The sequence below is a fragment of the Petromyzon marinus genome, chromosome 7, assembly GCF_048934315.1.
Source record: "Petromyzon marinus isolate PM22_M1 ecotype Great Lakes invasive population chromosome 7, UKy_Petmar_22M1.pri1.0, whole genome shotgun sequence".
Lineage (NCBI taxonomy): Eukaryota > Metazoa > Chordata > Hyperoartia > Petromyzontiformes > Petromyzontidae > Petromyzon > Petromyzon marinus.
In genome coordinates this window covers 17,172,060-17,185,841 of record NC_133673.1, presented here as the reverse complement: position 1 = coordinate 17,185,841, position 13,782 = coordinate 17,172,060, and the positions used below count along the sequence as shown (strand labels likewise).

The 13,782-nt window shown below is 50.7% G+C and overlaps 1 protein-coding gene across 2 annotated transcripts; it reads left to right on the top strand.

The window, feature by feature from the left end:
* The first annotated feature begins 460 nt into the window (after positions 1–460).
* LOC116940063 (poly(U)-specific endoribonuclease-A-like) lies at positions 461–13,628 on the top strand. Of its 2 annotated transcripts, XM_032949355.2 has the most exons (8): positions 461–609; positions 6,831–6,909; positions 8,122–8,224; positions 8,385–8,496; positions 10,042–10,163; positions 10,475–10,584; positions 11,376–11,526; positions 11,925–13,628. In XM_032949355.2, the coding sequence occupies exons 3-8, from the start codon at positions 8,156–8,158 to the stop codon at positions 12,177–12,179; spliced, it is 819 nt and encodes a 272-aa protein (XP_032805246.2). In that variant the 5' UTR covers positions 461–609; positions 6,831–6,909; positions 8,122–8,155; the 3' UTR covers positions 12,180–13,628. The 2 variants fall into 2 exon arrangements, with proteins under 2 accessions (XP_032805246.2, XP_032805247.1); XM_032949356.2 differs by lacking the exon at positions 6,831–6,909 and having other exon boundaries at positions 465–609.
* The last annotated feature ends 154 nt before the right edge of the window (positions 13,629–13,782 follow it).

Below are 13,782 nucleotides of genomic sequence, written 5' to 3'. Positions count from 1 at the left end.
CACACAAACGGGAAATTAAAAACTCTGCAGTGGTCAAGGTGCGACTGTGGCCATCCAGAACCGACCGTACAACACAGAACGAAGCAATGCCCGATCCACAACTACAACGGAGACGTCACAGGGACACACTGCGCTGCTGCTGCTGCTGACGCGGTTATCTCGCTCAGCATCGACATCAGCGGCCATAGGAAATAACAAGCGGATCAGCACCGGGGAGACAAAGGCGGCCGGGTGTGGTGATGGCCACCCACCCCCGCCTGTGCCGTGGCGGTCTTCATCGGTGCTACTCGCCAACATAACTTTGCCCCAACAGCCTGATAGAAAGTTGTATGAGGGGGGAAGCTATGGCTTTGTGTTGTCTTTATAAACATCAGGACCAGGGAGACAAAGGCGGCCGGGCGTGGTGCTGGCCACACGCCCCCACCGCGTAACGGCGCGCGCCGCTGTGCGGGCCACGCCCCCACCCAGGGGGGAGGAGGGGGGTTGCGTTTCCCCACTAAACAGAAGCGGTCGCCTCTTCTACTCCACGCTCGCTCTTCCACCTCCTCCTCCTCGAATTCGAGTCCTAGCGCGCCCTGCCCGCACGAAGCCCCATCGCGACATGGCGAGGTGAGCACAGAGCGAGTGAGAGGCGGGCTGGATAGCCCCCCTCCACTCCTCTCTCCTCTCATCCCTCGCCCCCGCGCTCCCTCCGCTCGCTCCGGTCACTGCGCATTTCGGAATCCGGGGCTGAAGAGGAGAGAGGCGTTGCGTAACGGGGGGGGGCACATTCCTAGTGGAGGGAGACGTGACGCGAGAGTAGGGGGCCCGAGAGTTGAGTGATGTAGGGCAGGAGTGAGAGATGGCGAGAGGGATAAATGGGTGCTGTAGGAGATCAGGGCAAGAGAGGTAAGGGGGTATCAATGGATGGAGAGGGGAGTCATGGATGAGGGAGGATGGAGAGGGATTGATGGATAATGGGTGGTTAGAGGGGGGTGGGGCCGTGTCCCGTTAACCTCGGGCCCAGATGAACCCCTAGTGGGGCCCTCAATAAGCAACGTGTTACCTTGTTGCCTCATGAGATAACGAGAGCCGAGTTACCACCCTCAGTAACGCGGCCGTGGCAGCGTGGAGTGCAGCAGGCAGGGTCAGAGACGGAGTGTAACGTTATCCATTCTCAATCCGCTGCTGGACGGGGGCCTGGCTGGCTCCCATCGTGCTGTGTACAGTGTGCGTGCACATTGACCAAGGCGCATGGCCAGGTGGTTTGGTTTGTGGGGGGTCGTCATCGATACGAACTGGGGGCACAGCGAATGGCTACCCCCCCCACACACCACTGCGCTTCCTGCCAATGCAACACGTGTTCAGTACAGTGTACACACAACACACACCTGTGTATTGTACAATACACGTGTACACACAAGACACGCGTACACAACACACACACAAAGGTAATAAACACATAACAGACACAGCACCCAATATATACGCACATGAACACTACCGTACATACAAACATACACCTCACCATTTTCTCAACACAGATTAATTATTTTTTTTATCACATACACACTCCACTCAAACAAATCTCACATAGAACCTCGCACAGATTCTCACACACTGACTCACCAACTCACACAGACACTCACCAACTCACACAGATTCTCACTCACCAACTCACACAGACACTCGCTCACCAACTCACACAGACACCAACTCACACTCTTGCTCACCAACTCATTCTCTCGCTCACCAACTCACACACTCGCTCACCAACTCACACACTCACACAGACACTCACCAACTCACACACTCACACAGACTCTCACTCACCACCTCACACACTCACACAGACACTCACCAACTCACACAGACTCTCACTAACTCACACACTCACTCACCAACTCACACTCTCGCTCACCAACTCACACACTCGCTCACCAACTCACACACTCACACAGACACTCACCAACTCACACAGACTCTCACTCACCACCTCACACACTCACACAGACACCAACTCACACAGACTCTCACTAACTCACACAGACACTCACTCACCAACTCACACAGGCTCACATACACTCGCACCCATCAAGTTTATCTCTTGGCAGCGCCTCCAGCACCACGTGGCTCGTGTTTTCGGCCCTGTGTGTTCCGTTTTGTTCTCTTTCGGCTTTTGTAATGAGTTAACTATTTATACTCCCAGCCCCATTACAACCGCGGGGAGCTGAGTTACCGCTGTAAATGCCGTGGCGTGCCGAGTTGGAGCGATTCTGGAGAACATTTTTATTTAACAGTAATGGAACTGGCTCACAAATAAAAAATGTTTGGTGACGAAACTCTTGTGACGCATGCAGCAGCGCTTTGTAGGTCAGCGTTGGTGGATCACGCCTAGATTTGTGAAACTCCCATCGTCCTGCCCACTAAGGTGGGCAGGACGATGGAAGTATAGCCACGTGGGTTCGAGAACCCTTATGTGCAGAGCGTTGTTATCTGCTCGTAATCTCTGGCTGCTCTGGCTTCCTCCCACACGAAGGAAAGAAAACACGCATAATTTTAAATAATTCGCTAAAAATCCTAATCTTACAGGCCCAAACATCCCCCAGTGTTTAGTCGTAGCAAGACCCTCCTGACTGAGCCTTGTAATGGATGACTCAACCCTTCTCCATGACGCCAAATTATGATTACAGTGGTACCCCGGAGATCGAACTTAATTCGTTCCAGAAGGCCATTCGAACACCGATTTGTTCGAACACCGAATTCATTTTCCCCATAAGAATTCATGTAAATGACATTAATTGGTTCCAGACACAAAAAATCTCTCATAAAGCATTTTTACACAAATTTTACAGTAATTACATGCATAAAACCATACAAAAAAACAAGATACACAAAAAAATGGAATAAATATATGGAATAAATGAAATAAATGAACATTGAACTTCACTTTACCTGTAGTAAGGAGAGTTTATGGCTTGAGTGGAAGATGGTGGTGTTATTGTTTGGAAGGGGAGTCCCCTTCCATAATAACGTCGGGTAACTGCCTTTCTGGGATTCTTTTTCTTTTGTGCCTCTTGTCTGCCACTAACTGTGAGTCACTTGAGCTCTTTCTGACTAGAAACTTATCTAAAGAGGTTTGTTTCTGCCTCCGTCTGTGGATGTTTCGAAAATGACACATTGCATTATCATTAAAAGATTGCTCACTCGGTTGGCTACTGCCTTATCTGGGTGATATTTTCTACAAAATTCTGTAACTCAACCCATTTGGCACACATTTATTTTATCACTGAACTAGGGGCATCATCCCTTCCTCCTCCTCTGAAGACATTTCCTCAACTACCATCTGTTGCTGCTACTTCTGAAGGTCTTGGAGTTCCTCAGTGGTGAGCTCTGTGCTGTGGTCCTCCACCAACTCCTCAACATCATCATCAACGTCCAAGCCCATGGACTTGCCTAGAGACACAATGTTCTCGACCACAGGCTCAGTCTCAAGGCTCAAAGCCTTCAACATCCCTCTCTGCTACACAGTCTGGTCACAACTTCCTCCAGGCAGAGTTCAGTGTTCTGGAAGACACTTCTCCCCAGGCTTTGTTGATGAGACTTAGACAGTGCAAAATGTTAAAATGGTTCTTCCAGAACTCTCCGAGTGTTAACTCAGTATCAGAGGTGACTTCAAAGCACCTTTGAAAAAGTGCTTTGGTGTAGAGCTTCTTGAAGTTGGAAATGACCTGCTGGTCCATGGGCTGGATGAGAGGAGTCGTCCAAGCCTGGAGGGTGAGCAGGTGCATTGTCCATGAGGAGGAGGACCCTAAGTGGCAACTGCTTCTCCTGGAGGTATTTTTTAACACTAGGCCCAAACACCTCATGAACCCACTCAATAAAACATTGCCTGGTTACCCAGGCTTTACTGTTGGCCCTCCACATCACATTCAGCTTGTTCTTTATAACACTATTTTTCTTGAACACCCTGGGGTTTTCGGAATGGTAAACAAGTCGGGGCTTGACCTTAAAGTCCCTACTAGCATTCCCACACAGCAACAGAGTTAGCCTATCCTTCTTAGGCTTATGCCCCGGCAAGACCTTCTCCTCCTGGGTGATGTAGGTCCTCCTTGGCATTTTTTTTAAAAAGAGGGCCTGTCTCATCACAGTTGAAAACGTGTTGGGGAATAAAGCCCTCACCCTCCACGAACTCTTTAAATTCCCCAACAAAATTCTTGGCACCTTCTTTATTAGCACTGGCACCCTCCCCATGCCTTACGACACTATGTATGCCACTTCTCTTTTTAAATTTATCAAACCAGCCTCGGCTAGCCTTGAAAATGTCACTAGGACCTGCATCATCACTCGCTCCTGGTGTGTTTTCGAGGATGTCTGAATGCAACTGCTCGACCTTTTCACAATATCATAGCCTCTGAAATGATATCACTCGCCAACTGTTTTTCGTTGATCCAAATCAACAGCAATTTCTCAACCTCCTCAATGGCCTTAGTTCTTTGTTTAGATAGAGATGACACTCCTTTGGCTACATTAGCTTGTTTAATGGCTTCTTTATTTTTCAGTATCGTGCAGATCGTCGATTTCGGCATACCGTAATGTTTGGAACTCTCGGTCACGCGGACACCTCTCTCTGCCTTTGCAATGATCTATTTTCTTAATTCTATCGTGGTTCTCACGATAGAATTTTCCTTTTTGGCTTATCACTACCACTGACCTTCTTAGGAGACATTGTTTATGGATAAACACCAAAAAACACTGAAATAAAGGAAATTAACGAAAAAGTTAAGGAACGATGTTTTGCGGGTCTGCACTGGGTGAGAGCTACGCGTTAGCTGAGCCTCTCACATGGCAAAACCTTTGTCTGGGAAAGCGTCGTGCACACTGGCCATACGCGTCTCAGCCGTACAGGTTCTTTCAAGTCGCGATTGCCGTTCGACCTCCGAATTTCGTTCGGTTTCCGTGGCAAAAAATGTTCGGAAATATCGTTCGAACACCGACTTGTTCGAGTGCTGATGCATTCGATCTCCGAGGTTCTACTGTACTCTACTATACACACAGCCGTTCTGGGCACGCATTGTCCTAATCTCTTGGCACATACTGAGACCAGGTGAAGTACGGTTGCATCGACCTGGCAGGTGAGGGAGGGGCCAGCAGGGCGACACTAGGACCCACATTCCAAAGCCCCTGGGTGGGTCGCTACCTGCCCCCCCTCACCTGCCCCTCCATGAGGCATGTAACGATTAATCAATTAAAATCAATTCTGGGCCAGAGAAGACGGTGCATGTCCAAACGTACAAGTGGGGTGGTACACAATACAAATGAGAAGGAGCGGAGGGAGAGTAACTTAACCTGCAAGACAAAGAGCGTGGATTATTCTTCTCCCGTCAGGATTCCTCGCCAGTCACCATCTCACTCTACGCTCCCACGCCCGTGCTCCTCACCTACACCCACCCGCACTGACCTACGTGGTGAAGTATGGTCGATGAACCACCACGACCCGATACATTTTTCACAATATTCTCAGGGCTACAGAAACGTAGGGAAATATGAATGCGTCCGAGAGGACACCCACAAAAGATGGAGCAATGTAAATCAGCACGTGTGTAGGGGCTGGGTGAATTATCGAGTCTCAGGATCATGACGTGTGGTGATAGCTTGGGGAGACCTTCATCCAACAGTGAATTGACCATGGCTGCTGCAGATGAATTATGTTGTCGCTGGTAGAGTGGAGTGGGTGACACATGACGAGTAGTAGCCACAGCCATAGCGAGTGGTCTACTGGATCTGGTGTGCCGGCCACGGAACTATTTTCCAGTTGCCGATCCAGACAATCCCGACTGAAATAAAGCCATGGTTGCAGGTATTCGTTTTATCATCATCATCTATATATAAAAGGGAAGTTTGTGAATGTGTCTGTTCGAAATGTTTAGCATACTTCCCAACATGCAACAAACTTGAAATTTGGCATGTGGGTAGCTTCCAGACTGTACACAATGCAAAAAGTATAAAAATAGACTTTTGTATTTTGGGTGGGGGGGGGCGCAATAATGGATATATTTTGCACGGCAAGTGAGCGGTGACGTCACATCTGTGATGTCACCGCATGCGGCAGCGTTACGCAGGGTACCTGCTGACGTCACGCATAACCCCCCCACCCTCCGCGTAGGCCGTGTATTGATCCAAGAAAATAATCCAAGTGTCGGGCGAAGCCGGGTAGTAAAACTAGTTGGTTATAAACCAATGGCCTAGCATTAGGGTTAGAGTCGGGTTTGGGCTCAGAGTTATGTAATGGCCGAGGTTTGAGATAGGTGCATTGAAAAATTTGATACTCTGACTGATGCTTCTGTTGTTGTGGAGTAACTCATGCAGCCAGCTTTGGCTCTAGGATTTGGTGTTACATGTTATTTATGTAGTTTATTGTAAAAATTCGGTCACAGTCCCTGTGATCACTGTTGCGTTGCAATTATGGCTTTATTTTTTGGGTGATTTCGAAAAGTTTTTTGGTTTGGACATGTTTGTTTTGTTGTAGACTGATGGCCTTAATCTAAGTTTTCTTGTGGTTATTGTTGTTTGACTTGCATCCCACTGGGATTTTTTTTGCACACAGCGTTGGTGTACGCTGTTTTTTTCATGGATTTTCTGTTTGCACGGTCACATAGTCACTTTAAGATGTTTTTCTTGTTCGTATTTTTGTTTGTTGTGCACCCGATTCAAGAGCCAATGGCTCACAGGGCTATACCAAAAATAAATAAACTGAAAAAAACAATGTGTGCAATTCACGACATTTGTTTAATAAGAGAAAAGTATCCATTCTTACGTGTCCCGTCTCTGTGTTACGATTGTGTGCAAAGGACGTGCCTCTTTGTCTCCGCTGTTGTCTCCTCAAATTGCCCTGCTTCTACATTGCCCCGAGTGTTTTACAACCGCCAGGTGTGTAATTGTCACGGCGCGCCGCTATCGTTGTGTCGCTGCTATCTCTATCTCGGTGCTGTGCGTGCATGCGGTGACACTGTAGGGCTCGTGTGTCATATTATCAGTGGCTCTACATAAAGTACAGGGCAGGTGAATGTACAGGTACACGGCGGCGCTGACTGAACCATGGCCTCCAGCTACATGAGCCATATCTTCTCGTGTAACAGGAGGCGCTGTGTGTGCCTACATCTTTGTTTGTGTGCCTACATCTCTGTTTGTGTGTCTTTGTCTTTGTGCCTGGGTCATGTAGCCCGCATGCACAGCCACCGCATGCCCAAGCAACTTCTGTTTGGCTGGATAGAGGGAGCTAAAGGGGCACGGCACGGGCTGCAGATTGATGCGGTACAGGAGGATGTGGAGCTGAGTGGACTTGCCGAAGACTGGTACCAGCGGTGTCAAGATCGGCCTCTGTGGAAGAGGCTCATGGAGGACGCTACTGGGCATTCAGAGGCAGGCGCCCTCCAGCTACAACGGAGGGTAGAGGAGCGACGCTCAGAAAAATGAGCGGAGGTCTGGGCGGCTAAAATGCAGGAAGTTGGCAGATTAGGGGGCATAGTTGGTGCATCTCATCTCAGTCGGTAAACCCATGGAACCTGATCCTGTCCCGTGACCTCTTGTCAGCGAGCCTTCGAAACTTTGCTGTTTTTTCCTGGATTTTTCTGTTGCGCGTAGTCACTTCAAGATGGTTCTTGTTCATGTTTTTGTTTGTTGCGGTTGCACCCGATTCAAGAGCCGCATGGCTCATAGGGCTATACCTAATAAATGAAACTGAAAATTGAAACTTCACGTAACATCGGAGTGCATCTGACTTGGCACAAGCACCGTGGTGATGTCACCACCACTTAGTGGCGAATGGCGGCCATTGTTGCTGTACCTGTGTATTCCCGTGCCCATACGTGTTCGTATAAGCACGTATTCGCACGTGTTTGTGTAACCACGTATTCGCACGTGTTTGTGTAACCACGTGTTCGCACGTGTGTTTGTGTAACCACGTGTTCGCACGTGTTTGTGTAACCACGTGTTCGCACGTGTGTTTGTGTAACCACGTGTTCGCACGTGCGTTTGTGTAACCACGTGTTCGCACGTGCGTTTGTGTAACCACGTGTTCGCACGTGCGTTTGTGTAACCACGTGTTCGCACGTGTGTCTGTGTAACCACGTGTCCCCGCAGCACTGGAGCGAGCGAGCGCGAGCTGCAGGAGGTGATGAGTGCGCTGTGGGACGCGGATGTGAACCGCCTCAAGCCAGGGAGAGACTACGCCATCGACCTCCAGGTGCAGCAGGGACCCCAGCCAACACCGTGGCGTGGTTGGGTGTGGCAGCTGAGTTGTTGTTGTGTTTAATGGCTGCTCTGTGGTACTGTGGTTGTACTGTGAACGTGGTTGTACCGTGGCTGTGTGGTTACACTGTGGTTTTGTTGTGGTTGTGCGGTAGGGACGCGCAGGCTATGTGCCCACGGGGAGTAACTCTGCCAGGGACTGCGCTGTAAGGCCGCTTTTCAAATTCGTGGACGAGGGACGCTTGCACGGCATCGAGACGTTCAGACGTGGGTCTCCCTGATCCCCCCTTTTACCCCTGGTCCTCCTGTCCTTGGTCCCCATCCTCTTCATTTAGTTCCTTCATTTGATTCTCAATTCTTCCTGATTCCCAACTAGAGGCTGACTGAAATTCGGTTTCGGCGCCGAAAGTTGGCAAATGGCCTCTTTCCGCATAGTTTCAGTTTCGGCCGAAAGTCAATTTACAACTTTCAGTTTACTTTCGGTTTCGGCCGAAAGTCAATTTTTTACTTTCGGTCTGGTTTTGTTTTCGGCTGAAACCAGAAATTCAGTTTCGGTTGACCTCTAAACTACACACGCGCGCATGCGACTCCGTGCAGCGGCGGCGGCGGTGGTTGATGGCAGACGCTCCTCACTCTCTCCGGCGATCGCAAGCAGCGCACGCATGCACACTCAAGCAAGGATGGGGGTGAGAGGGGTGTGGTGGTGGTGGTGGTGGTGGGGGGGAATAAGACAGACGACGGAGAAGAATGAGAAAAAAATTACTTCCCCAAAACCACCAAACTAGCGAGCAGCAGCAGAACCAAGCAGCACACGCGTAGCCAGCACTCACAGCAGCAGCAAGCAGCACACACGTAGCCAGCACACGCAGCAGCACACGCGTAGCCAGCACACGCAGCAGCACACGCGTAGCCAGCACACGCAGCAGCAAGCAGCACACACGTAGCCAGCACACGCAGCAGCACACGCGTAGCCAGCACACGCGTAGCCAGCACACGCAGCAGCAAGCAGCACACACGTTGGCAGCACTCTCAGCACACGCAGCAGCAGCAGCAAGCAGCACGTGTGTAGCCAGCACTCGCAGCAGCAGTCCACCAGGAGCACTTTTGTTTGAGCGGCTCAGAGGCTGGGCTCTCACAGGAAGCTCGAGGCACGTACCACACACACACACGCGGGCGCACGCACAGCACACTGAGCAGATTATAGCAGCGTGCTGATGCCAACAGTGTGCATACGTGCGCACGCACACTCACTCACTCACTCATCCGCCCACCAGCTACACACACACCAACCCACCCACCCCTCCAATGGTCCAATTCAACCCTCCCACCACCCCATCCCACCCCACCTCCTCCTCCACATGGGTTTCACACAGCAGGAGGGGGCTTGGGTGTCCGTGCACGCGAGTCTGTGACGCGTCTAGAAGCCGACCCCAAATTCGGTATCGGTTTCGGCGCCGAAAGTTGGTAAATTGGCTTCTTTCGGCATAGTTTCTGTTTCGGCCGAAGCCAAAAACTTAACTTTTGGTTTACTTTCGGTTTTGGCCGAAAGTCAATTTTTAACTTTCGGTCTGGTTTCGTTTTGAGGCCGAAACCAGAAATTCAGTTTCGGTCGGCCTCTATCCAGAACCCACTGCTCCATCTGATCCTAACTCCTCTCCCTAATTATTCCTCCTCCTCCCCTCTCCTCCTCCCTCCTACCCTCTCCCACCCCCCCATTTTATGCTGCCTCTTAGACATTGCTTGCATTTGGCAGTGTGCGGTTGTGGTTGCGATGATTATTGCGGTTGTGGTTGTGGTGGTTGTGTGTGGCAGTGTTCCTGTCACTGCTGGACAACTACGAGTCGTCCACGGGCATCGCGGAGACGGTGACGGCGGAGGAGGAGGCTGAGAACCGGCACTTCCTGGATGCAGTCACGCAGACCGGCGTCATGCAGGTGCGGTCACGCACAGTCATGTACACGTGCACCCACGTGCTCCTGACCCTATTTCCCCGTGTCCACCTGTCCCCATGTCACTCTATCCTCATGACCCAATATCTCTGTGTCCCCATGTCACCATGCCCTCTTGTCCTCATGGTCCAATCTCCTCTTGTCTCCATGTCTTCATGTTCCTCTGTCCCTCTCTCCCTGTGTCCCCATGCTTCTGTTTTCCTATGTCCCCTTTTCCCCATGTCCTTGTGTTCACCTGTTCCCATGCCCTAATGTCTGTGTATCCCCATGTCACTGTGTCCCTGTGTCCCCGTCAGATTGCGCACAAGTTCCTGGCGGAGAGGGGTCTCGCTGACCGTAGCCCCGAGGGGTTCAAGCGGCAGCTCTACTCCATCTGGTTCCAGCTCTACTCTCGCGATAACTACCGGTACCGTGCTTATCTCCCCGCCTACCATCACTCCTTCATCCCTCACTCGGTATCCACAGGACTAATAGTAGCCACGGCCATGACGAGAGGTATAGTGGATGAGCTGTGTCGGGTGCAGAAATATATTCCAAATTGCCGACCCAAACAGAACCGGCTGAAATTAATCCCGGGTTAAAATCGATATTTAAGCTCGGGACGCGTGCATGGTGTCACGTGCTTCAGAACCCATTATTTATGACTGATGCAAATTGGGTTGAGGGATCGGTGGAACACTGGTTAGCACACTGTGCCATGAACCCAGTGACCTGATGAGTTAAGTTATCAGCCACGGCTCACTTCAATGGTAGTGAGACAATGACTGGCCTTAATAGGTGCCCGCTAATGGCACTTTCCCCAAAAGTTTGTATGTCTGCTCGCATGTGTACATGCTTGGTTAGCGCGCTGCACTATTATCCCGGCGACCTGAGTTCAAGTCCTGATTGAGACCAATAACAGTTGCAAATATCTGAACTGGTCCTGGGCCTTCCCTAGGTCGACTCAGCCTTAAATGAGTGTCTAGTGCAATGTGTAAACGTCAGCACTGGGCAGACAAAAGCGGCCAGGCATGGTGTTGGCCACCCACCCATCCCTTCGTGTGGCGTGCTGGCCTTCATAGGTGCTACTCACTAACTGCAGTTACCCCAAAAGTTAACTAAAGCTACACTTCGGGATCTTTGTCGTTGTGCCGGTGCATATGCACAAGCTCGCGTGTGTGCTCATGTGCGCGCCGGTGCGTGTGTATGTACGTGTAGCGGGGACTCGTCAGGCTTCGAGCACGTGTTCGTGGGGGAGACACGGCGTGGTGCCAACATCCTGGGCTTCCACAACTGGGTGCAGTTCTACCTGCAGGAGAAACACGGCCACGTGGACTACAAAGGATACAAGGCCCAACGCAGCAGCCGGGTACGCAGAGGGGGGTCCCCTATGTACAGGGGGTCCCCTACGTACACGGGGTCCCCTACAACATCAAGGGTGTTCCACACATAGGGGTCTTTGACGCAGGAGGCCCCTTGCACAGAGCACTTGTGCAAACATAGAGAAATAAGGTTATGGCTAAGGTTCTGCGCAGGTGAGGAGGTATGAAGGTGAGCTGTGTAGGTGAGAACAAAGGTGAGCTGTGCAGATATTACATGCAGGTGAGGCACAAATTGTAACAACTGGTCAAAGCCATGCGATGTGAGATATCAAGGTGGGCCATGAAGCTGAGGCATCGGAGTTAATTGTGCAGGAGAGGTATCAAAGTAACCCATTAACCTTCCTGCACCCCACTCCCTCCCCCTTCCTTCCCCACCCCTCCACAGCCGGATGACCAGGACCACCTGTTGACGCTGCAGTTCAGCTGGAAGGGGGTGGTGAAGCCCATGGGCAGCTCGTTCATCGGCGTGTCGCCAGAGTTTGAGATGGCGGTCTACACGGTGTGCTTCCTGCTGTCGCGCGAGCGCTCCTCCACCTACGCCATGCGCCTCGACGAGTACAGTGTGCGCCTCGAGTGCCATCGCCAGGGCAACCGCATCGGCAGCTCCTACCCGGTGCTGCTCGCCAGCAACCTGGCCTAACGGCCTAGCATAGCGGCCTGGCGTAGCAGCCTGGCCTAGAGGCCTGGCATAGCGGCCTGCCGGCGGGCAGAGACATGGAATCCGGGCACGCATTATTATTTTTGTTATTATAATCTCTATGCTTGTTTACCCAGGAAAGTCTTGCTGAATCTGAAGAATTTTTTTTCAGGAGGGCCCTGCCAAGTTTTCTGCATAGGTGGCGATGTTGGTATGTGCAATCCTAATTGAGCAATTTGAAAGGAAGTTTTTTTTAGCATTGGGATGTTTGGCCATTACCTGTTACATTGAGAACCCAGAGGAAACCAATGCAGAACAGAAGAAGATACAGAGTCCACGCAGAAAAGTGCTCGAGTTGGAAATCAAACCCAGGCCCTTCTTGCTGTGAGGAACAAGTGTTACCACTGCGCCACCACCCTATCAACCGGTGCGTCTTCGGGTCGTACCGCGTCTTGGTCGGCACAATGTCCGTTTCATTTCACGTTCTGGGAGCTTCAGAGCTTTAGTTCTGTTTCCGAGGAAGGTCTCGGCATGTGCTGCGAAACGTCAGACATGCCGAACAACATGCGATACAACCCAAAAATGCATAGGAGAGCTATTTGTCATCGTCATTAGCAGGGCTTAAACTCCCAATGAATATGTTTCTGGGTCACTGGCAGGCTCCAGTAGTCGGCACGTGACTGGTATCCAATGCAGCCCATAGCGAGAGTTATGATGGATGTGGTGTCCTGGATGCCGAAATATTATTTGGCTTGGTTGTCTGCCATTGTTCCTGCACGGGTTCCCAAATTGCAGTGCCTCTGTGCGTTCACCAACTTCATGCTGCCCAATTCGCAGTTTGTTTTGAGCTGCATACATACGCTGTGGTAAACGTGCCGAGCGCGACGTTACAGTGCTGATTCCTGTTTTTTATTTAGCTTTTTACACTCATGTATGCACACACACACGCACACATATAAACATACAGACACAAATAGAGAGTACATCGTCCATGTCCATCCTGAACGTGAATTGATGTCATCTCTGCAGTGGTCATCCTCTTGGGCAAATTATTTCCTTTGGCTGCCATTCCATCAAAAGTCTTGACCATAGGCCTTGATCATTCCATCTATGTGATGCCCTGCCCAAGCCCTCATTTAGAATCGATATGATTTGATCTCCTCTGCATTTGTTCCCTGGTTCATGTGCTCCCAGTTCAGTCAGTCTACTGCTGAGCATTATTTCATTCAATGTCATTATCAGTGTTATAATTTTGCTTGCTGTAGACAGAGTTGTGTGTGTTAAAGGTCCATCAGTGGCTGGGGCTGTCTCTCTGGGGTATCGACCCTAGGTCTGTGAGTCCCATCGTCCCCCACAAAGACCCCCACCAATGTTTCTCGTCATCACTTCATCACTCCGTCCCGAGTGTTTTTATTTTGGCAAGACACGAAACAATAAAGTGCCTTAATTACACAGCGCCAGTCTTGTTACACTTCTCTCGTACGTCAGGGAGTGTACCAGCAATGTGTACATGTTCGTGTCTGTGAGTCGGTGGACTGCTGCAGGAGTAGTAACCAGGAGAATGAAGTATTGCCAGCGTGAACGCTTGGTGCGTGACACAGGGCAG